This window comes from Mirounga leonina, unplaced genomic scaffold, assembly GCF_011800145.1.
Source record: "Mirounga leonina isolate KUSES-001 unplaced genomic scaffold, KU_Mleo_1.0 Mir_150, whole genome shotgun sequence".
NCBI classification, from domain to species: Eukaryota; Metazoa; Chordata; class Mammalia; order Carnivora; family Phocidae; genus Mirounga; species Mirounga leonina.
Genome location: NW_023270374.1, coordinates 9,335,597 through 9,360,780, shown reverse-complemented (window position 1 = coordinate 9,360,780; position 25,184 = coordinate 9,335,597). Strand labels below are relative to the sequence as shown.

The 25,184-nt window shown below is 36.2% G+C and overlaps 1 protein-coding gene across 1 annotated transcript in view; it reads left to right on the top strand.

Annotated features, from left to right (window-relative positions):
* MACROD2 (mono-ADP ribosylhydrolase 2) overlaps nucleotides 1-25,184 on the top strand; it is a 1,406,961-nt gene that overhangs the window by 1,324,784 nt on the left and 56,993 nt on the right. Inside the window, exons 11-13 of the mRNA XM_035005819.1 lie at nucleotides 6,707-6,784; nucleotides 20,336-20,410; nucleotides 20,680-20,772. Of these exons, the coding sequence (XP_034861710.1) occupies nucleotides 6,707-6,784; nucleotides 20,336-20,410; nucleotides 20,680-20,772 (246 nt within the window). The remainder of the gene's footprint in view (nucleotides 1-6,706; nucleotides 6,785-20,335; nucleotides 20,411-20,679; nucleotides 20,773-25,184) is intronic.

The window sequence follows — 25,184 nt, the reverse complement described above, 5'->3', positions numbered from 1 at the left end:
AGAGCCAATCCCTCATCAGTCATCTGTGGCCCAGCTTTTAGGATTATATGGTGCCAAACATAGCAACCTCTTTTCCCAACTTTACCTAATCAGGTGGCAGGCACTTTCCCTGACATTCCTTAATTAAAGGCAGCACGGCACAAGAGGGCTGTAAATCAAAATGAGGTAAACATTCACATTTTTGCTGCTGAGTAGTAGAAGACAGGTTAGTGACTAGCTTGGCTGTACTGGAGTCTCCAAAAGCAAAATTCTCAGACAAGGGGAACTGGGGCTCTATTTCTCTAAGAAGTGTAGAGCACATTCAGAATTGTCTCCCAAAGAGGTGAGGAAACAGATTGTATCTCCTAAATCCTTTGGGGAGTTTCTAGTTGGGCATTAGCTGCTGGGTACTTCTGGTTCATCCAAGGAAAAATGCCCTCAGTCAGAGTCTCAGAAAGGAACCCATCTCCTGGAACCATCTGCTGTGATCTCAGGAGTAGCCCAGTGGGATATTGGTGGGGCATTGTCTACTACAAGTCCCTTTATAGAAAGATCCAAACTCTCTATACCTCAGAGGTGGGAGCGGGCTGGGAAGAGGTAAGAGAAAGAAGAGTGGAGTGAATCCAGCATTGGGACACCCAGTATCACAACAACATAAGATTATTTAGAATGGTAGGAAATTGGATTAATTTGAACATCCAATAATAGATGCAATGGTAAAATAGCTTGTGGCAGATCCACAAAGTGAACCACTCTGCAGCCATTCATATTATAGAACTGTACTCAATAGCACAGCAGAACCCTGAATAAAAAAAAAAAAAAACTGAAAAAAGTAAGCACATCCATTTTCATTTGGATGGGTTTGTGGATCCTTCTAGATATGAGGAGCAAATAGGTGCTAAGGAGAAATCATCCAGGTCTTTGAAGTTCACATAAAATGGGTAACTCCCACAAAAGGTCCAAATGCTTATCTTAGTCTCTAAACATGTCCCTTTACATCACTTGGGAAACAAGACTGGAAAAAAGACTGTTCCAACAGGGTGAGTTTTGACTCAGTCCATAGAAATATAGGAAATCCCTCTGGCTCTCAGCAGTGTTGGGTCCCTGGCATCCCAGGCACTCTCCAAGCATCTGGCTAAAACGAACGTGTGCCCAGAAGTTGAAGCATTTATGAATCTGGAGATAGACTGTGTCTACTGCCTCAACTTCTCCACAAAATAAAGTAACTGAGAAGTAGTGGCCAGGCTGTGATTCTGCCCAGAGTTAGGGTCCAGAAAGCCCTCATCATTTCTTCCACAGGGAATGTCCCCTCAAAGACTTTTCATTATCAGATTGAATTACAAAGCATAAATAAAACACTCCCTGATTTATAGACAAACATTTTAATAGAATTCTAAGTCAGTCCACCTAGAACCATAGCTACTTTTCATGCCTGTGGTTTGGTCAGATTTAAAAAAAAAAAAAAAAAAGAGATGTCAAGAAATCCTGCTGTGCAAGGTTTAGCAAGAGAGAGGGAGGCAAGATCAGAAAGGAATCAGAAGGATGGAGGTCAAGGATAGCAGGTCACAGACAACTGGAAACGAGCAGATTTGCCTTTGTTTACATTGCCAAGGGGGAAAAATTAACTTGATGGAAAAGGGTAATTAAGCATTTCTTTTTCCATCATGGTCCAGCCTAGGCCCATATCCAGCTGTTCTATTAGACATTGTGATGATTTCTCATCGGGTCACAGAGTTAACGATGGCCAGTGTGGCACCGACGTCACTTCCCCCACAGTTAACCTTTATTTTATGAATAGACAGTAAAAATCTCAGAGTGAGAAGAGTCCAGCTCAGGTAGGCAGATAATGAGGGAAGCCTGAACGTTTATAGAGAGGTGTTGTCAGAACAAAGAGTAATTTGAACAAATCAGCAGATTAGCCTTGAAAGGTACTTAGATTATCTGGCTCAACACCTTCAATTCCTAGGTGTAGAAACCGAGATCATGTAAGGTGAATGGGTTTTCCTAGAATTATGAAGCTTGTCGTTGTAAATCTAGAATCACAACCCCAAGCCAGTGTCCATCCGTCATGACTGATCCTCTTATTTGCTTGTATTTTCAACAACAACCCGCAGAAAAATAATACCTGCACTATAGGAATTAGCTGGTTTATACAAGTTACTGTTTGGAATCTGGCATATGTTTTCTAATAGAAACAAAGTTAGTGGTACATGATGGTAGTTTTCCCAGCCCTGCCTCAGAGACTGTTAATACTCACATTTCATAACTCTGGGAATGATTGGCCCCCTTTTAATGGGGGTTAATGATTGCATAATGAAGACAAATGACCATAGCTCAGTCTGGCCTCCCAATACTCAGGGTGATGTCCTGTCCTGCAGACCTGGTTACTTTTCAGGTAAATATAGACCAGCCTTGTATGTCCAGCTGCACTGGGACGGAGCATAGCTGAGATCACTGCCATCTGAATGCTCTGGGAATGTATTGCAGTATACATTTTCTCCTATATAATAAAGGAATAGTCATTGCAAAGCTTCAATGAGACCATAATCGGCTGTGGAGACGCTAGCTTATTGTGGATAAACACACTGTTCAGATGGAGGAAAAACTACTTTATTCTAATTGCTTCACATAATAAACCAGTGATTCAAATGAGCAGGCCAGGATAAATGTTTTGCTTGGTATAATCAAATCAGTTTACATGCTACAGAGCAAGTATTTCAGGCATAACATTTATTTTGTTCAGACCCCTTGAAACTTTTACACCAAAATGACCTCCTACCGCAACTCTAAACAGTAGTCAGGGATTACCTTTCTTACTAGGTGGATTTTGTACATCTCCTGACTTGAAAATGTTTTCAAAGACAGTTAATCATCCATTCAGTTTTATACTTCATAGTCATTTCAAATTTTGGTGCAAAATGTTGTTTACCAGCTGGATTGTCCTCTTCATTTATTAAACACGTCTGTATATGTTTTTGGCTCTTCCTTCAAGTCAAATCTACCTTAAGAATTCAAGAAGTGCCGTCATTGATGAGTTCATGGAGTGGGCATCAAATTCTGTAGCTGATTCTCAATTATAATCCTAAAAACCTTTTGTAAAATGGCAGTGTCACTGGCATTAAGATAAAAATTTCTCTAGTTATCTTTAATCTTGTCAGGGTCATGGGTCCCTGTGAAAATATGACGGAAGTTACCTCCTAGAAAAGTGAACATGACAATATATGTACACCTTTTACATATTGATTTATACCTTGAGAGTATATTTAGGGGTTAAGAACTTTTGTTGTAAGGAGGCATTTTCGAAAGAGATAGCACCTATTTCGATTTACAGTTTAGATGTTTATTAAAAATGCAATAGTTTCATCACTTACCATCACATCTTCAATCTATATTAAAAATGTCCTGCTTTTTAGAATTTGTTTTATGTTTTTTAAAATTTTAATCTATTTTAACTATTCTTTTAAACCTTTTTCAACTTTCTAAATGAGGAAGTTTTTTTAATATAGGAAAGTATTTCTTTTTTATTCTTGTTAATCTTAAAAGATAATCTGTCTTCAGAACTTTGGCTCAAACATTCTATTTAATATTTGCATTTGAAAAAATTTTCTAATAGAACATTGACCTTAAAGATTTTGAAAGTCACAATCTACATATATATTTAATTCCAATTCTCTGCTATTAAAATAACGTTGACCAAATCTCAGAATTAGGTGATAACTCTTTACGTTTTTTGAACATTACCAAATGATAATTTTTAGAATTAAATAAAATACAAATCCAAGGGTGCTGCAAGAATTTAGTATATACAACTCCATTTTTCACAGTAGTTTATAGAACTTACATAGAAATAATAAGCTCTCTTAGTGACCATATATACTCGATATGTTTTCTTTCTTATTGTGAATAATGATTTTATATACATATACAGTGCAACTTTCATCACCTAGTCAGAAAAGCTCCACTGTCATTTCAAACCCGCAACTAAGTCTAACACAATAGGATCTATGGTTTAAAACATTCAGGACCATATCCAGTCTTGCCAAAACTCATGCGACTAGGGATTCAAAGAGCCCTTTGAAAAGAGAAACTTCAGTGGAAACAATCTCATAGCCGCATGGTCATGCGTGGATGCTGTCATGAGCTCATAGCTTTTATCCTGCTTTGTTGCTGTATGTGGAGGTGGGACCACTTCAAATACAAAACAAAAGTAACTTGTGGGTTTGGTGATGGGTCAGGTTGATAGGAAATCCTTGCCATCACATAAAGATAAGTACTTGTGTCCACATGCATATACTCAAACATTATATTTCTAGGATATATAGTCTTTTGTAGATTTTCTTTCTAAAATTAGGACACATTCTTAAATTAATAATGTGTTACGGTTCCTTTGGTAGCATGTTTTCTTCCTACCTACACAAAATAATAGTGAAAATAACAATTGATGGTGTCTTAGATTCAATGAAACATATTATGTATAGATTAGAGCACATAAGATCAGAAGTCACCTTAGCAATGTTAAAACAACTCTCCAAGGAAATTGAAATTGAAGGGTCAATTAATTTTCTAGAGAGACAGATTTTGGTGACAGTCCAGAGATTAATTTTTCAAATACTTTCACCCATCTTATGTGACTCATTAGACCATAAATCCATAAACTCAATGTAAATCGCTTCTTGAAAGACATTTCTTATGTAATATTTGATGCATGAAACATAATGTTTATGTAAATTATAAAGCATAACGTATTGTTGTTGAGTGTAAATGAACACATTTTAACTACATGCAAAATCTTGGATAATCTTAAAACATTAATGTTGGGAGAAATGAGTATTGCCCAAGCCTACATTTCAAATGATGCCATTTTCTATAAATAAGTAAAATTTTCAAAATTAAAATTGAGCCTGATTCATATAGTACCTTTTTAAAATCATTGTTCACTTTCAGTGTTAATGTGGAAAAAAGTATTCAAGGATTTTTTTTTAAATCCACATGTTAGAGCCAAAATTAAAAAGGCATGTTTTAATGGGAATCGGTTTAAAACAATTTGACTAGAGTGAGAGAACAGTTTGGAAAATGTGTCTATGCTCAGTTTTGCTTCCAAATTTGGACTTTGAAACTTATTGTCAGTCTCAGAAAGAAATAAGAAGCTGTGCAGATAATTAAACATTTGCCTTGGGGGAATTATTTGCAGTTAATTAAAATCATACACTTTGGGTGTATACTTGCTTCACTGGTTATTAAATTTGAATCATATGTTAACTACCCAGGTTTCTCACTTGTCCATCAAATGTTGCTTGTGGCATGTTCAAGAAACAAACTTTCTCATAATATTCCAAACTGCGTTGTTTAAAATGATCTCCTAATGTGGGGAGGGAGAGAGGGAAAAGGAATAAGGAAACAAAGAAAGAAAGAATGATTTGAGACTCTGTCTGATTCAGTTCTGTTCGGAGTTACAACTCAATGGAGGCACGTGAACTCAGTAGAGAACCCATTCGTAAGTAATAGGAGTCTCAGTCTGCCATCTCCAGTTTGCTCCATGGCCATATGCATACAAGATTACCTCATGGCTTTTAGATATCTTCAGATTACCACTCTCTTAGCTGCATGAAAAATATCCCCTAGGGGCTCCTGGTGGCTCAGTGGTTAAGCTTCTGCCTTCGTCTGCCTTCAGCTCAGGTCACGATCCCAGAGTCCTGGGATCGAGTCCCACATCGGGCTCCCTGCTCGGCTGGAAGCCTGCTTCTCCCTCTCCCACTCCCCCTGCTTGTGTTCCTGCTCTTGCTATCTCTCTCTCTCTGTGTCAAATACATAAATAAAATCTTAAAAAAAAAGAAAAGAAAAGAAAAGAAAAATATCCCCTAGATTGTAACCTCTGTGAGGGCAGAGTCAATTACTATTGACTCCCCAGCCTCAAATAAGTGTCTGGCATAGAGTTGGCCCTTAATAAATGCTTTTGGAATGAATGAAAGGCCCATTTTCTGTCTTCACACTGACCCACCCACATGCTTTTTCTGATGGCTTTCTAAAGAGCCTACAGAGAGGCCTCAAACATCCAACAAGGAATCCTGTGTAGTCTTTTAAGAGTCCATAGTCACTGAAACCTATTTGGCTATGTTATTTCCTGCAAGTATATTGTATAACAAAAAAACATGAACTTATGCTGATTTCACATTTAAATATGCTATACGAGGGAGAAGATGAAATTGCACAGAACAGAATATTTGCATTCCCCTTTGCTATTGTTCTATTTGTAGTGTTCCTCAGGATGATGAACTTAATTATAACTGGATTTCAAAGCTCTACATCTGGCTTTTTCCAGGACTCAAGGCTCCCATATATGAACAATTGCAGTAATGGAAGCATTAAGAACATTAAAATTGATATTCCTTTAATCTCCTCTATTTTGCCTTCCTTTCATATCCTTTTGCACAATTCTCCAAAGACTTTCACTAATGCATAAAGTCTGCTTATATTTTCTTCTTTGTTGCAAAAAGATGACCCAAACAAATTTCTATCCTCTAAGGAGGATAAACTTTGTACAAGACCTCTTCTGCAGTACTTTAGGAATAACTTATTTATTGATGAAAATATTTAAGTATTCTAAGGGTATTTTTTAAAAATAATAAATTCCATGCTCCAAAGATAGATATATCATGACAGTGCTGGAAGCTGCTCTGTTTCCCAGTTAAAAATGCTGACTAGACGTTTTTCTTATTTGTTGTGGCAGATTCTGCAAAGGACGACCATATTACAAAAGACAATGAAGTGACAGATCATTCTGTATGTGACCAAGATCATCCTAATGGTAAGTTGTGAGGTCTTTTTTCATTTATTTTTTCTGCTGAGACACATTACATTTAAAAAAACAGATTTTAGTTTTTCTGGGAAAAAATGGAATCTGGTAATATTTTATTAGCTATGAATATCAAGTGATTGGTAGCTGCCAAGTTTAAAAGGGAAATTTGCTCTCCACAATCCTCATCACTTGCTCTTCTTGTACCAGGCTGACTTTATTTATTTTTGTTACCTGCCTAAACCCTACAAGCATTGGGTTTGCAATTACAGAAATGAAGATATGATAACCATGAAAGAAATGTGACACATATAGACAATAGATCTAGGTGATTAAATCTACATATCCTGGGAATACCAAGAAGAGAGACTAGAACAAACAGAAATGAAACAATCTTTAGAAAAATAACAGAAAAATAGTTTTCCTAATGTAAACCAATTCCTCCACCCAAAACACAAGAGTACACGTATTTATAGACAAAGGCATTGAAAACTCAAATAGGAACAGAAATCTACAAAGCCTCATAGAATTTCTGAAGATCACTGATAAAGAAAGGCTTATAAAGCATATAGGAAAATCAAAATCAGGTTACAATCAAAATCAGGTTACAAACAAAATCACCAAAATCAGATTAGCCTTAGCTTGCTTTCTTCTTCCACAATTCTAAATACTAGATGAAATGGAGTAACATTTCCATTGCTCTAAAGGACACATTTTCTATATTTAGTGAAGTTATTACTCATGCATGAAGTCAGGAGTAGTATTTTCTCAGGGATATATAGATTAAGAAAATATGCCACTCAAGTATCCCTCCTGAATAAACTAACAGAAATCCTGTGCAAAAACAATAAATATAGAAAGGAAGGAAAAAGCCAAGACTGAGAAAGAAACACTTGGAAAGTAGTATGTGATAAGAGACTCATTAAATGTATGAAAATGTTGAAATAATTGCTTCAAAATTTGTATCGGAATATCTTAATTAAATGTTTCCTTTTATCTCTCAAAATTATAGTATATGTTGTTTTAAAATGAAAAAGAAAAAGGAGACACTTCTTTCAGGAATGAAAGTCTAAATAACTTAGACCATTACTCTCCTTGAAGATAACTAGAAAAACTACACCAAAAACAAAAACAAAAAGTTATAGAGTCTGTTTAAAGGCATCAGAGAGCTAACAAGATAGTGAAGAATTGTCAGGCTAGGTTCTGGGACAAAATAGATATCCAGAGATGTAAATTCAGAACTTGAAGCTGTTTTCATCTTAAGTCATTTGCTAATTCTACAAAAGGTATTCAGAGTCCCATTGCTGAAAAGGGCAAGTGACCATGGTAAACCCCCTGCTTTTTGTGTCGAAACCTTAAAGATATGCATCCTACCAGAAAGAATGAACCAGTTTTCTGAAAGACTGCTGCCCAGCTCTAAATCATCTCAATCCTCAAATTAAATTAAGATCAACCCAGATTGCTAGTCCCTACTGGCACCTGAGAAAAACAAATGTAAAACATTTACTAGATTAAAAAAGAGTGTTGTAGGTTTCAAACCATTTACAAAAACGAGTTTTTAAACTTAATTTCCAGCATGTCCAACACACATACAGAAAAAGAGCCAGAAAAAATGAAACAAGGTAACATAAAAAATAGTCAAGAGAAACAGGCCATTTGGGCTGAAAATATTAGAGTTATAAACATAAAGTATAAAATAATTTTGCTGACTGTTATAGGGGGATAAAGACAAGATTGAAAAATTTAGCTGAGAACTAGAAATTCAAAACAAAATAACACAAAAGAAAAAAGAAAAGAAAGGGGCTCCTGGGTGGCTCAGTCAGGTAAGTGTCTGCCTTTGGCTCAGGTCATGATCTCAGGGTCCTGGGATCGAGCCCCGTGTCAGGCTCCCTGCTCAGCAGAGAGTCTGCTTCTCCCTCTCCCTCTGCCCCTCCGCACACACTCATGCTGTCTCTCTTTCTCTCAAATAAATAAATAAAATCTTAAAAAAAAAAGAAAAGAAAATCGAGAAGTGAAAGATGCCATAACTGAAATGAAGAATTCAGTGAATAGATTCATAGTTTGACTGCATATTAGAAACAGATGGGGGTGCCTGGGTGGCTCAGTCATTAAGTGTCTGCCTTCGGCTCAGGTCATGATCCCAGGGTCCTGGGATCGAGCCCCACATCGGGCTCCCTGCTCCGCGGGAAGCCTGCTTCTCCCTCTCCCACTCCCCCTGCTTGTGTTTCCTCTCTCGCTGTCTCTCTCTCTGTCAAATAAATAAATAAAATCTTTTTAAAAAAAAAGAAACAGATGAAAGAGAATTTGTGCACTAGAAGTTAGGTTGTAAGAACATATCCAAAATAAAAATAGTAGAGAAAAAAAAAAAAGGATGGCAAACACTAAAGAAAGGGAACAAATATAGAGGATAAAATTTATAAAGTCTATCACAAATGTAATTGGAGTCCCAGACAGAAAGGAGAGAGGGAATTGGGCAAAAACAGTATTTCAGGAAATTATGCTGAGAATTGTCCTACATTGATGAAGGATATCAGCCCACGTGTTCCAAAAGCCCTTTGAACTCCAACAAAATAAATGCACAAGTAGGCCCATCATTGTACAACTGCTGAAAATCAAAGATAAACAGAACATCTAAAAAGCAATTTTTAAACAAACAGACTGATAGCTGACTTTTAACATATACAATGGAAATACTAAGACAATACAGCAGAATAGCTGCCAACCAAGAATTCTAAACTCAAGGAAAATGTGTGTTTCAAGAATAAGTTAATCAAGGATATTTCTGGCCAAGAAAAAGAAAAGTTCACCAACAGAGAATTTTGGTGTTCTTCAGGTAGGAGGGTATTGATCCCAGATAGAAGGACAAAGATGAAGGAAAAGAATTAAAAGCAAGATAAATGGTAATTATTCAGTAAGTCTAAATGAATACTGATGATACCAGTTCTTGACAAGAAGCAGGAAACTATGACCTATAGGAGAATAGAAATCAGTTAATATAAATCAATTCAGAAATGGTACAGATAGTGTGATTAATATGAAAGGCCATATTAAAAGTTATAATTTTATTCCATATTTTCTGAAAGCTAAAAGAGAGATTGTCCATGTTAATTAGAGACATTAAAGATATAAAATGACCCAAATTGAATTTCTAGAGGTGAAAAACGGAATTCTGAGATGAAAATTACACTTGATGGGCATAATGGCAGAATGGGCATAATGGCAGATTAGTCACTGCAGAAGAAAAGATTGGTGAATTTGAAGATGTAGCAATAGAAACTTATCCAAATTGAAACACAGAGAGAATAAATGATTGAAAACAATGAAAAGATCATCAGTGAGCTATGGAAGAACTTTAAAGGTAATTCAAAGTCCAGTATACATAAATTGAAATCTCTGAAAGCAACGCATGGGAAGGCAAGACAGAAAAAATATTTGGAGTAAAAATAACTTTGATGAAAACTGTGAACCCATATATACAAGAAGTTCTATGACCCAAAGCACAAGAAACATAAATGAAATTATAACTAAGCACATCATTATCAACTTGCTCAACACCAGTGATAAACAGAAAAATTTCAAAAACAATCAGAGGGAAAAGACAAGGTACATAAAGAGGAATAGATATGGAGAGGAAGCAGAGTTCTCATTGGAAACTACAAACTAAAATTACAGGCTCAAACATGGATGACTCTCACAAGGATAACATTAAAGAAAGTACAGAAGCGTATATATTGTACAGTCTCATTTATATCAAGTTCAAAAAGCAGAAAAAGATAGATAATGATACTATTTAGAAAGAAATGACTGAGTTGGGAAAATGATAAAGAAAATCTAGGTAGTGATTACTCTGAGTTAAGGTGCTGATTAAATTTTGGTGATTAGGGATGATGTTCTGATTGGCCCATGAGCTGGGCTTCTGGACTGGATGGATATCTAGTTTCTGAACTATAAGGATATGTAGTTTTTCTAATTGCTTTTGGTTATTTAACTGAACTCTCTGTATTGTTTGTGTACTTTCCTATATTTTGTTGCATTTTTAGAGAATAGTTAAAAGAGGAAGGAAGAAAGGGAGAAAAGGAGTGAGAGAAAAGGAAGGAAGTATCAATGTCAGAGTTTATAAAGCAAAGATTATGGTGGGGAGAAGGGAGAGTTGCACAAAATGCTGATTTCAGTAAAGGTAGTCAAAAACTGAAAATCCTGCTCTGCTATAGATTCTGACAATATGAGTTAGGGTTAAGAATACCTTTGAAAAAAATTGGTGATAATCACAAATAGAATTAAATCACAATAGAATTAAAGGAAGAGATCTTACTCTCTCAATTTCCTGGTATGTTTCATACCACACATGAGTATATTCAATAATGCAAATAAAAAAATAAATAGCAGTGTAAAAAAAGCACAATATATCAAATAAGATAACAGAAACACAGGCAAGTGGTTATGACAGGAAATGTAATTAGGTTAATTTATTAAGTGTAAAAGTCAGCTGGGTTGAATTAATTTAAAAAAAAATAGGGGCGCCTGGGTGGCTCAGTCGGTTAAGCATCTGCCTTTAGCTCAGGTCATGATCTCGGGGTCCTGGGATCAAAACCTGCATCGGGCTCCCTGCTCAGCAGGGAGTCTGCTTCTCTCTCTCCCTCTGCCTCTCCCTCCTGGCTTATGTTCTCTCTCTCTTGATTAGTCACTCTCTCTCTCAAATAAATAAATAAAATCTTTTTTAAAATTTTTGAAAAATATAAAGTCAGGGGTGCCTGGGTGGCTCAGTCCGTTAGGCGTCTGCCTTTGGCTCAGGTCATGATCCCAGGGTCCTGGCATCGAGTCCTGCATTGGGCTACCTGCTCAGCAGGAAGCCTGCTTCTCCCTCTCCCACTGCTGCTCCCCCTGCTTGTGCACATGTCAAATAAATAAATAAAATCTTTAAAATAAACAAACAAATAAATAAATAAAAATTAAAAAATATAAAGTCAGGAAAGGTATATTTGGGAAATGAGCATCAAAAGAAAATATGAGAAACTACTTAAGGATCTATCCAGTTAGAATTCTAGCAAAAAGTCTCAAGCAAGAAAGAATTGCTCATTTTATATCAATAAAAATTTAAATCCCTGATTTAATATAATAATGATGGTTTTTTATGTGCCAGATGATACAGTATGAATAAATTCCAATTGGAAATGCAATGGGGAATTCACAGGTATATTTTCAATTGATGATAGAATAAATAGACTAAAAATAATATGGAATCTTTGAAAAATGTGATTAACAGTGTAGTCCTACTATAGGAATAGGCAAGTCAATCAATGAAACAGAATAAAGAGTTTAGAAATGGAACAGAGTAGATCTGGGTTTTTAGCACATCTTCAGGTTGACATTTCAAAGACAGATGATTCCACAAATGGCATTAAGACAATTGTTTGGGCATTTGGAAAAATAATCTGAATCCCAACCTCATTCCTTATACCAGCTTAAATTACAGGAGGAGCAAAGATGGAATGTAAAAATGAAACTAAAAATACCAGACTAAAAGAACAAAAACGCAATTTTTTTTTAAATTTTGAAATAAGAACTGCTTTGAGAATTGTAAATAAAAATGCATAAACACATGATTGTATACATATGTTATAAAAAGGCATACATATATATATCTGCAAAATGTGTGTGCATGTGTCAAAATATGTCATAAAAGAGAGAAATGGCTAAATCTGAATATATACATTTTGACATGATAAAGATTATAATCAAATTCTAAAGAAAAACTCCCAGGAAAAGTACCCTCAAACTAAATGATAAAGAATCAGAAAAAAAAGACCTCATAAATCAATAAGAAAAAAAAGGGGGTGTCTGGGTGGCCCAGTCATTAAGTGTCTGCCTTCAGCTGAGGCCATCATCCCAGGGTCCTGGGATCGAGCCCCACATCGGGCTCCCTGCTCGGCGGGAAGCCTGCTTCTCCCTCTCCCACTCCCCCTGCTCGTGTTCCTGCTCTCACTATCTCTCTCTCTGTCAAATAAATTAATAAAATCTTCTAAAAAATAAAAAATAAAAAAACAATTGAAAAATGGACAAAGGACTCAATTATAATTTACAAAAGATGAATTGGGACGCCTGGGTGGCTCAGTCGATTAATTGCCTGCCTTCAGCTCAGGTCATGATCCCAGGGTCCTGGGATCAAATTCCGCATTAGGTTCCTTGCTCAGCGGGGAGCCTGCTTCTCCCTCTAACTGCCACTCCCCCTGTTTGTGTTCCCTCTCTCTCAAATAAATAAAATCTTTTAAGAAATGCAAAAAAACATGATTTCAGTGTCTTCTCCTTTTGAATATCAGATAAGTTTAAGTAGGATTGATAATGCCCAGAATTGCTGGGAATAGGGTATCCAATCATGCTCACACACCATTGGCGGTAGACTGAAAGACATAACCTCCTCATCAGCAATTTCGACAAAATCTAATAAAAAGTAAAGAGTTCATACTTTTGTCCCAGAATTATGCTCTAGGAATTTGTCTTAAAGTAACACCCACCAAGAGTAGGGAGACATGTTTTGACAAAAATCTTCATTGCAATACTATGTTTAATAGAGGAAAAGAAAGGAGACATCCAAAATTTTGTCCATAACATGGAATATATTGCATCTTTTAAAAATAAAACTTCTGAAGAAATTTTAATGACAGTGTAAGATGCTTATAAAAATATGAACTAAAAAAGTAAGAATTAAAGTGTAAATTCATTTTGATCCTAGGATATATTTATATATTTCTGTGTGTGTGTATGTGTATTGAGCCACATACACAAAGACTCACAAACATATATATACAGATACATATATATGTATGCATATACAAAGATATATCTACATGCATGTGTACACACATGTATGCATATACAGATGTATATCTACATACATATATACACACACAAAAGAAAGATAGCACTTTACAATATTAACGTGACAGTTATAAAATTATTATAGCTATGAATTATAGTTATAAAATTACTCATAATTCTGAATACTTATATGTATTTTTCAGTGTTTCTAGAAGGAAACTACAATTCTTTTGTAACTGCAAGAAAAAATAATTTTAGAAATAATTTACATTAGGTAGTAAGTTTTTTGGCCCCAGGAAAAAAAATGAAGGGTATCTAGAAGATAATCAAATTCACACTAATCTAGGTTTAATTTTTGCTCTTAAACTGAGGTTATTTTAGACATGGTAAACATGTAAAATTTTGAATATTAGCAGCAATCAAGTTTCAGGTTTAACAAAAGGACACAATTTTCCATTGTCTTTAAGACAAGCATCGAAGAAACAAAGTCTTTGTTCTTATGAAGATTTGAGCATATAATAATCTGCAAACAATAAAACTATACTTTTGTTACTATTGTTCAAAACCAGTCCATTTACAGAGTGCATTTAGGTTTATCCTCTAGAAATGTTTAGTTCCAGACTGATGGCCCCAGACCAATTTTTATGCAAATTATTTAAAGCATTAGCTTGAGCCAAACTTAATTACCAGGGCTCCAAGAAGTAATCACGTGATCTATTTCTAAAGAAAAGTGAATGGATTTTTGGATTATCTGTTCTAATAGTCCCCTCCCATTAGCATGGATGATTGAGTTCACTGTATAAAAATATATATATAAACTGTGGGACCCTTTATGTTCCTTTGTTTCCTCTGCCAGGAGGGATTAAGGCAGAGGACAGTGGGTGGAATTCAACTAGACTGAATGTGGAGAGGCAAACATAAAGCTTGCCCCCATGGGGTCAAGAAAGCAAATGGAATGTCTGAGTGCACTGTAGAGGAAGGCAGAAGGGCTGGAGACCCCTGGAGTCATCATTAACACACAGCAGGCCTGGGTGCAGGGCAAGGAGCTCACACAAGTACTTCCTCTTTGTGTAATATGCCTAGTCCTGGCTTGGCTCAGGAATGAGCAAATATGATTACTGTTGGATTTCAAAGCTGTGCACCTCATTTCTTTCCCCATTTTTTACTGACTTTATTTCAGAAAAATTAGAAAGAAGAAAATATATGTATTTCTATTTCAAGAAAAGACTGTCAAAATATGTAAAGCACACAGGTTGAAACAGATCAAGAGGGGGAAGAAGTGAAAAGGCAAGGGGGGCGAAATACTCCACAAGAACTTTGCAATGCCTCTCATCCTCAAAGCGAAGTGCCAGGGCCTTCTTAGTCAAAGAGAAAATCCCTAGTATTCATCAAGAGCCTTAGGCTGCCACCTCAGGAAGTCCCCCCCTTATCAGCAGGGGCCCCAGGCCCTGTTGAATTGTGGTCTTCCTATCCCTGATTAAATTCCTCTGAAGATTTATCAAATGGGGCACTGGGACTGGGGACACACAGGAATACAGAGTGGCTGCTTCTGTTCTCTGAATGCTCTACTCTTGCCTTCATTGTGACAGACAAAGCCCGATTGCAAATGACAAGTCAAGGGCCCAAGCAGGGATCCAGGAATAGGTGTGGTGGTTGGTTCCCTATCTCAACAGCGATAGAGAATGGGGCTCACTCAGACAGTGAATGTCCTCTCTCAATATCATCCACCCAATAAACAAACATCAGCGGTGACTAGAAGCTTTACCAGGAGACAGATCCTCATATAATGCCCAAGACAGAGGGAATCTAAGATATTATCTAGTTCTACAGCCTTAAAAATAGATAGATAATGAACCTGAAGCCCAAAGAGGTTGTGATTTGCCTAAAACTTCAAGTTCTTTCAGGGTTCTTTCCAATAAATATAGTATACAGAGTGCTTAGCAGCCTGAGGCACTTCTTGTGTTGCTAAAGGATGCAATAGAAAGTAAGTTACAGGTCCCTAATTACTATTTGCAGACATAGATGAGTACTATAATGGACAGCCAATTAAATAGATATTTATTGATCAATCCTTATTAGTAGGTACTGGGAGGGGAAATATGAATAAAGCACAGTTTTTATGTTCACAATGCTCATAGCCTGGTAAGAGAGACAAACAGATACAACTATAATACAGTGTAATAAGATGAATAATAAATAGATAAATGAGCAAAGGAACTCAATAAGCAAAAACATGAAAATGATTGATCCTGCCTAGTGATTCAGAGGATGTTACAAAGAAAGGTAAATTGATGACTTAGTTTTGAAAGATGAGGAGAATTTTACCAGATAGAAAGGGGGAAAATGGGGTATTTCAACCAGTGAGAACATGTGTTAAATGGACACAAAGACAAGAAATAAAGAAATGTGTTTAGAAAATGGTGAGTAGGTTGGGACATAGAACAGAAAGGTAGGTGATTTGACCAAAAAACAAAAAAGAGGAACATTCAAGAAGAAAGAGGTACTCAACAGCTGAATTTCTCAAGTGTTTTTTTAGAGTTCAAATAGAGTAGACACTGAGCAAAAGTAACGATTTGGCTAGACTCAAACACCTTTTAGTTACAAATTTTTCTTCTATGATATCACTGAAAGCATTTTTCTCTATTTTCTAAATTGTTTCATTATAATTATTAAATTATATAATATGCATTTGTTGTAAAATATAAAATGCAGATGAGTACATAGTTACAAAAAATGAAATCATATTCTATGTTCTACAATCTTTGAAAATCTCATAATGTTTTTAATGGTTGCTATCACAAAAAAATACAGCTGCTTAGACTTCCTCTAATCCTTAAATTAGAAATTCTATTGCATTTTCTGTCCTCTGTATCTATTATCTTTTTGTGTTTCATTTTGCTCCCTAACTTTTGCCTTCTTAGTGAATTTTAATTCAAAAGTTTGATTTCTAAAACATTAATTTATGAATAATGTTCATTCTCTTTTATGACATCCTTTGCTGATGTTCATGTTGTTGTTGTGTTTTTAGGCTTGTAGATTTTTCTGATTGTCTCAGACAATTTCTTCTTCATTTAATCCATCTTTTCATTTCCTTATTTATCCGTTCTTAGAGTTCATTGCAAACCCAAAAATGCTATCTGTGTTTTATGTTTTTCTGAATATATTTTTTTTACGAAAATATTTTTCCCTTACTATAATTCCCCTCTTTTATTATGTTTCATTTTTAAGTCTCCTGTTTGTTTGGATAGCTAGAAAGAGCTATCCAGGCAAGATGTTTGCCAGGAAATAAATGGAGAAATCCCCTTCATTTTCTTTCTTTTTTTTTTTTTAAGATTTTATTTATTTATTTTTCAGAGAGAGAGAGAGAGAGCACAAGCAGGGGCAGCAGGAGGCAGAGGGAGAAGCAGGCTCCCCGCTAAGCAAGGAGCCCAATGCGGGACTTGATCCCAGGACCTGGGATCATGACCTGAGCTGAAGGCAGATGCTTAACTGGCTGAGCCATCCAGGCATCCCTCCCCTTCACTTTCCATGTGCTATAATCCTTCTCTCCATCCAACTATTCTGATATCCATCCAGTATTTATCTAGAGTAAATATGGAATACATAACCTGTAGCTCTAGTTTTACCAGAAATAGGATTGATTTCCTCCCATCTCATTCCTTGAAGTTGAAACTTGATTTTAGAATTTAACATTTATCCTTATCACATTTCTTCTTGTTTAATTTAGTCTGTTTAAGAGTGCTTCAGTGTTGATTTTGTTGTCCAGTATACTTGTTATCCCTCGCAGTTTCATGTGGTCTAAAAATCTGCTAAAAGTGAGTTTTTTCATAAATTTGGAACTCTGTTTCACATCTTACTAGAAAGAACTTTATGCACATTTAGTGCCTTTTTCCTTTCAACTATGCATTTTGAGGACAAGTATTGTATCTATTTTATTTAAGATCTATTCCCAGCACCTGATGTATCTGTCATTTAGTAGCACACAATACAGTGTCAAGTAAGTGACCAATAGTGTGTGGCATTATCGCTTTATATGGTACCCAAAGGTGAAAAAAAAATGGGTTTTGGGGAAAAGATTTTGCACAGCTTTCTTCTCCATATTAAAGAATTTTGTGACTAGTAGTATCATGACATTGTCTGAAGGATAAAGGCACACATGGAATTCTCATACATTTCTGGTGGGAGTATAAAGTGGAACACACTCTTCCAAATGCTGTTTTTCAGGATTTAGTAAAGCCAAAGTTATGTGTTGCCTATTACTTGGCAATATCACTCCTGAGTTTATACCCAAGTGATATGAATACATATATCCACCAAAAGACACGCACAAGAATATTTTTAGCAGTGTTCTTTATAATAGCCCCAAACTGAAAACAATTCAACATCCATAGGACATAATATATTTGGATAGTGGAATAGTATACATCCACAAAAAAGAATAAACACTTGACATATACAACAACTGGGATTAATCTCACAGAGGACATGTGAGAAAGCAAGCTACAAGAGAGCATATAGTGTATGTTCTGTTTTTATTAATTTCAAGAACAGACAAAACTATTACCTTTCACCTGTTGTAGGGTGTCCATTGGTACCAAAAGGGAGAGCCACTGGTGCTAGAAATGTTCTTGTTCTGGGTGGTGATCGCACAGGGAGACACATGTATGTGCATGTCAAAAGTCTTCAAGCTATATACTTACAACTTGTGTGTTTTACTATAGCAAGATATACTTCAATTTAAAAACTAAAAGGCAAAATAAAGACATTTCCAAGCAAAACAAAAAGGAAGAAAGGATTTGTAGTTGAACATTTTGAAAGCAGAGTGGGTATCACAATACTTAATTTCAGAGCTAATGTGGTAATTAGAGATAATGTATGTGAAGTGTCTGGGCCAAGTCTGGCATTTTTTATAGGATAAATAATTTGCAGATACACATATATCCTAGGCCAGTGCTTCTCAAGCTTTAATGCACATACAGATCACCTAGAAATCTTGTTAAAATGCATAATCTGACTCTAGGTCTGAGATGAGGCCTGAACTCCTATATTTTTGAAATTCCAGTGTTGCTTACCCACAGACCATAGTTTAAGTAGCACCAGAGTGGAATGGAGGTGAATGGGGTTTATCGGCAGGGGAAACATCTTGATCAAATCCATGTTTTAAAAGGTATTTCAGCTAGCAATTCACAGGATACACTACAGGAGAAAAAAATGACAGATCCAAGAGAAAGACAATATATCCTTAAATGAGGAAAGGGGAAGGGGAAATGAAGTGTGGGAAGAGAAACATTTTGCAGAATCATCAAGACATGGCACTTCATTGAATTTTAGAAGTGATGACAGAGAGTCATCAAAGACAGCTTGAGAAGTTTCACTTCAATGATCAGACAGATAAATATGCCTCCATTGTAATTATTTTATCGGATCCTTTTGATTAAAATTGAGCTCAAGAGGAATGATGTCAAAAAACTTTTGGGGGGGGAGTTATGCTAGCAGAGAATGAACCAAGGGGAAGCCATAGAGTGGGCAGCTTAAGGATAGTTGCATGAAAGAGGAAACTATAAAGATAAAGGGTTGTACAAGTTAGCTTTGCTGAAGTAACAAATAATCCTAAAAGTTCCATTGGCTTACAACAAAAGTGTGTTTTGTCTCTGCTTGGTTCTGCTCCACATGATTTCATTCCAGGATGCAGACTGAAGGAGCACACTCACTTAGGAGCAAGAAAGATGGAGGACACATGCAATGGATCTTAAAGCTTCTGCCCAAATGTGCCATTTTGTAAACCAAGTCACACTAATAGGCCTGGTGTCAGTGGGGTGGGAACAAACACTTGTCCCACAGGGGCCACTGCAGGTCACATGGTCACAGACATGGAGTTGAATCCTCTTACAGGAAGAAGTAGGGACCAGTTGAAACAATAATGCAGTCTACCACAGCAGAGTCCAAGCCCCTCTGTATCCCCTTCATGCCAATAACCAACTCTAGCTCTGGATTTTTTTTTTTTTTAGCTTAACAGTTAAATATTCTCAGCATTAAAAAAAAGCGTTTTCTCAGCATAAAACCTTTCATTAAAATGAGGCAAATGGACAGATTTCAATTTCCTCTCTTAATGAGCACTTAGATATTCAAAACTCTACAGGGGAGGGGAGGGGGAGAAGCCAGGGGGTGTGGAAGAGAAACCATTACTAGATAATCAGCCTTGGAGTAATCAAGAATTGGCTGAATTCTCTCCTGATCTTTGCTATATTTAGTAGGTGTCTTAACAGAATGGTTGAGCTGTTAGGTGACCCAATCCCTGCGTGCTCACATTACTTAAGTTGTTCATGCTCTTTTAATGGGAGAATGAGAATACTAGGGTTTTAATTTTCTAGGAATCCTCAGTACAGGAAATTTATACATCTTAAAGGAAAATTAAATGTAGATAACCCATACAGCCCAGGAATTACTTAAAATTTCGAAACTTCCAGGTTGTGTCCATCGACGTTCAGTGCATTGATAAGCTAAACACCAATTACACCAGTCAGTCTAAAGAAGAGGTTTTTGCCTAATTACCTGGCTATTTCTCATAAAATAATTGACATAAATTTGATGACTTGCAAAGTTGCACACTTTGGTTCGAAACCGTTCTCTGCCTCTCCATGCAGGATCGAAACACGGTTTCTGAATGTTTTGCTTTTCCAAACCAGGGATAAACCTACGATCATGCATGTCTCATTTCTTTTATTTTTCAACCACTGTTCTTAACAGGACAAGAGCATGATTCAACGAAGAATGAAATAAAAATTGAGGCAGACTCCCAGAGCTCATATATGGAAACAGAAGGTATTGAAACCAGAATGCCTTGTTATCCGAGAATGAGATGAAACTGTGAACCATGATTTTTGTTTATCCTGGTGTTTGTGAGTAGTGTGCGTGTGTGTTTTAGGCACTAATTACCAGAGCATGGCAATAGTGTTCTGCTCTGTGTGCCTCTTAAAACTCTCGGAGGGGAAAAAGAAAGGAACTTTAACTTTCTCTGCTTTAGTCACTTTGTTTTCTCAATGATTCCGATGAAAACATACCTGAGTCTCCTTCTGTCTCATTCTATTTAGAGCTCTCACCAAACCAGGAAGATGACACGACTGTGGAGCAACCAGAAGTGATCCCGCTAACAGATGACCAAGAAGACAAAGAAGGTGAAAAAGGTAGGACTGCTCTTAAATTAACCCATCAAGAATAAAGAGTTTCCTGGGATTCCCACCTAGAATGCAACCATCAGTTACCCTCCTGCAATAGCAGTCTGTAAAGAGGGAAAATGAGCATTTCTTTAATCCTGAACCTACTTGTGAGAGTAGAACAAAATCTAGAAGTAGCAAAAGAAGATACTTGTAATTTTTGCCCTTTCAAGGAGTTTGAAGATGTTTTTTATTATTTGTTTCAATTCAACTTAATTTAATTTAAAAATCATGAAATACAAAAATTCTAGTATTGAGAAAGCCTATAAGGAATTGAAATTATGGACTAGATGGATCTAGACAGATAAGAGTCTTAGAAAGTCTGAGATGGCTTTAAAACACAAAGATAAGACTTTCTGTATTGATTTCCTTCTGTCGTCCTTCATATGGTATTGATTAAGGAAGCAATTTATGTAAAATATACACATTACATGAACCTTCTAAATTGCATCCTTTGTCCACTAATATTAGGATGCAGTAATATTGAATACTGTTTAAAAAAATAAGTGAGCATTATAATGATTTCTGAAGACATAGGAGGAACAAACACTTCGTAAATTTTAAAGAAGTATTTGGGGCATCAAGCCAATATATTGGAGTAAAGACAGGCATCCTTTTAAAAGATCTATATTAAAAACCTACTATCAAAGAAATTTAATATTTATTGAAGAACTTGATGAGTTCCATTTTAAAATATAAAACAATCTCTTAAAAGAAGCTCAATATGAAATAAAAAATGAAATCATTTGTCTGGTATACTATATCATAAATCATGCTGCTCTTAAATAAGTATGTGTTTGCAAAGCAGTTGCAAAGTAATAACTTGACGGGCCTTGTTTATTGAACACAGTTATCAATTTTGTTTCCAAATTAAAACGCAGACATGATCTCAATAGTAAAATCAGGTCAATAGTAACTACAGCTTCCAAATTACGAATTCTTCTTGGCCGGGGCATTGACACAGTTTAATTACTAAGCCATGTTAGTGATTTCAACATCTTTTTTAAGATTTCCATTGCATTTAGAACACAATATTCTTCCATCTCTCTGTTTCTAATAGCCTTTTCTCCATTTCCCTGCAAATCCTAGTTCAGGCTCATGATACCATGTTCCCGGCAAGTAAAGTAAATGGCATATCTGGAGTATTTTATGTCTGATGATGTAACAGAGAATTGATAGGACCCTGACTTCAGACACAGATACATGGCATTGCTTCTTCAGTTGTACTTCTAACACAGAAAACACACAATGTCTTGCCTGCCTGTCTACTTTCTCTATAGCAGAAATTATTTACTTTGTATATTGTGCCTCAAGACATGCAAATGAGGAACATCAAACAACGGGTACATTTTCTTTTTGACTTGACCTACAAGGGAAAAGCTGGCATTCCGCACTCACTGACTTGGTGTCCCTTCTTCCAGTAGTTCTCCAGCATCTAGCCCTCCTCTAATTACTGAGGAATTAAATACCCACATCCCTCTCCCTTGCAGGGATGCAAATCCTCTATAGCACATGGCAGAATGGCTCGTGAGAAAGCAGTGAAGTCAAAGTCGGCTATTTGCTCGTAGCAACTTTGAAGTTGGATTTCTTTTTTCAAATGTGACTTTTCACTGCAGGAGAGTAATAATGCGTGTGGCTTTGAATTAACAAAATTTTCCCTCCCCTTCTTTCTGGCAGATACTTAACTTGTCCCTGCCTTGCATATTCCTGTTTAAATTTGAAATAACTTAAGCATCCCCTTATCATCTTATTCTTTGCTTCAAAGTAAGAGTGAATAGCTAGCCTGTGACGCATAAGGGAAGTCGCAGGAGGAGAGTGGGGTGATGTAGAGTCAGGACACTGTGGAGTAGCTCTTCCCCACATTGACATGCTGAGTGGCTGTGGGAAAGTTCTTTCAACTTTCAATGCCTCAGTGTCCTCCTCTGTAAGATGGTGATGACAAAATGACCTGTCACGTGCAGTTGTGGAGAAATTTTAATGAGTTGACACATGTACAGAAATCACAGTACCTGCCACATAGAAAGCACTCAGTGTTTAGTATTCCTCACACTTCAATAAATTGACAACCAAGTCGAGAGAATCCACATGTGGAGTTGCTCAAGTCCATTTGTGGTCCTTTCTAACTATTTTGAATCCATCAAAACTTCATATTTTCCACTTTTTCCTTCAACAACAAAAAAAATTGTTCTGCACATTTCCTTTTCAACACCGAATCCTACAGGTGGTTTTGATATGTATGTTCTTTTCTATAAAGACAGAACAATTAATGAAAGGTGAAGTGGGAGGCAATTCTCTCTCTTCAGAAACTCCTTTTTCTTTGTCAAGATGTCAATCTTCTATTTGGGAAGTGCTGATCCAACCATAATTTCTATTTTTAAAAGAAGATACCATTGATCTATTGGCAGATCCATGGAATAAAAGTACTAAATAAATCAAATAAGGACTTTTTTTTTTTTTTTGCTTTCTTTAGGCTCATGGAGCTATTAGAATCTTGTTTGAAAGTATTTTGAGAATATAGCTCTGGATTTTGTGTATATTCAATGTCTTTTAATGGAAAGTTGCACAAACATCTGAAAAATTATTCTTATCTGCAAACAAAAACAAATGAATATTCTATTACATTTGTAGGGATATTCTTTATAGCTTTAAAAATATTGGTTCTCTTTTATTTTGAGAATCCAAGGAGACAGAAAGTGGTTGCTTTCAAAAAATTTCAGACCAGGAAAAAATTGCATAACCTTTTTCTCTTATTTTGTAGCATTCTATAAGATTAGAAAATGTAGATAATCTTCAGGATACATCTTCTATGGCTCCCAGGTGTATGGGCACAGATGTTGCAACATTAAGTTTTGAAGTTAGCTCTACCAAAATATGGGTTTTGAAAAGAAGAGAAAATATTCAGCAGAAGTTCATGCTGATAAAATTATACAATAGCACAATGGACATATCCCTGGGAGATCTGAAATACAAAAATTTCAACAGGCATAAAGTGAGGTTTCACATATGGCAGCTTTTCTCATAGAGCCACATTGCCTCTTCCTAAATGAGTCCAGTTTTATGCTTTCCCAGCAGGATCTGTGGTACATATGAAATCCAGTAAAATAGCGCCATTTAGGCTGATAACCTAATAGGAAAGTAATGTTATAGGAGATCTCCTCGAAATATGATCTCCTATTTTAGCATAAAAGAGAAAGCCAGTATTAAACCATTTTTCTGAAGATTTTTATTTCTAGTTGAATTTAGAAATAGTTGAAATAAAATCTGAACTATATTAAAATCATGTCATTATTATATCACATATGACTTATTAGGAATATATTGAATTTTTTCTTCAAGTGTTACATAGAAGGCATGTATCCCAATTATTTTTCTTGTATTTCTTCAAGTGTTACATAGAAGGCATACATCCCAATTATTTTTCTTGTATCAATGGATAAGTATAATATGAAATAGTAATTCTTTATCTCAGGTTGACCAAAATGTTACTGGAAACCTAAGGTCTATATTATGGTCTAAGAGTTTCTTGGGAAAAGATGGATGTAGACAGGCATACAAGTAGAAAGTGAACTAAAAGGCCACAACAAGTATAAATTATCATGTTGCAAGGCTAGTGTTTTGGCCTCTGATGAGCAGGGCCATGGAACAAAGTGTCCATGGCTTCTGACTCTGGCTGTGTGGTTCCTAGCAATTCTTTACCTTCTAGGAATCCCAGTTTCTGGGGTTGTACAATGAGAGGCATGAACTCACATTGCACAAATAATGCAATTTCACAAATTTTCTTAGAAGGCCAAAGAACCACATCCTTGATAAAACATGGGGAGGAGACGCGGGAGCCAGTGATCATCAATATGTGGAGAAAGCCGAAATTACAGGCTTTACTCAGTGTCACTTACTGCATTCTATTGATAAAAATGCAGAGGTGCCCTAGACCAGACAAAAAGATCAGCCAAATCAACCATATTTTGTTTCAGAATTCAACCAGTAATTGGATGGCTGATTATTCCCTCAAGAGTCTTTCGATGGGGAGACAATGTTTTTCAGCTCCAAGTAGGTTTACACCCAAATTCTACTCAGAACCAGCCTGGCTTTCCATCACCATCTTTCTTATCCACATGGGAAGCATCCTTTCTCGAGGCTCCTCTGGCCACTGTTGGATCTTTCGGTGAACACATAGTTAGTGAACCACTTTCTCTTCGGCTCCTACCCGTCAAATCCAATAGGGATTCATTTTGTCTACAAAGCACCACTACCCAGCCCTTGGTGTTTTCCACTATTGATGGGATTCTTACATCACTGACAGAGCCCTCTCCTCTCTACTTGAAAAGCAGCCTCAACACCAGCCATGCAGCAACACACAACCTCCGTGGCAGGCAGGCTTTCCT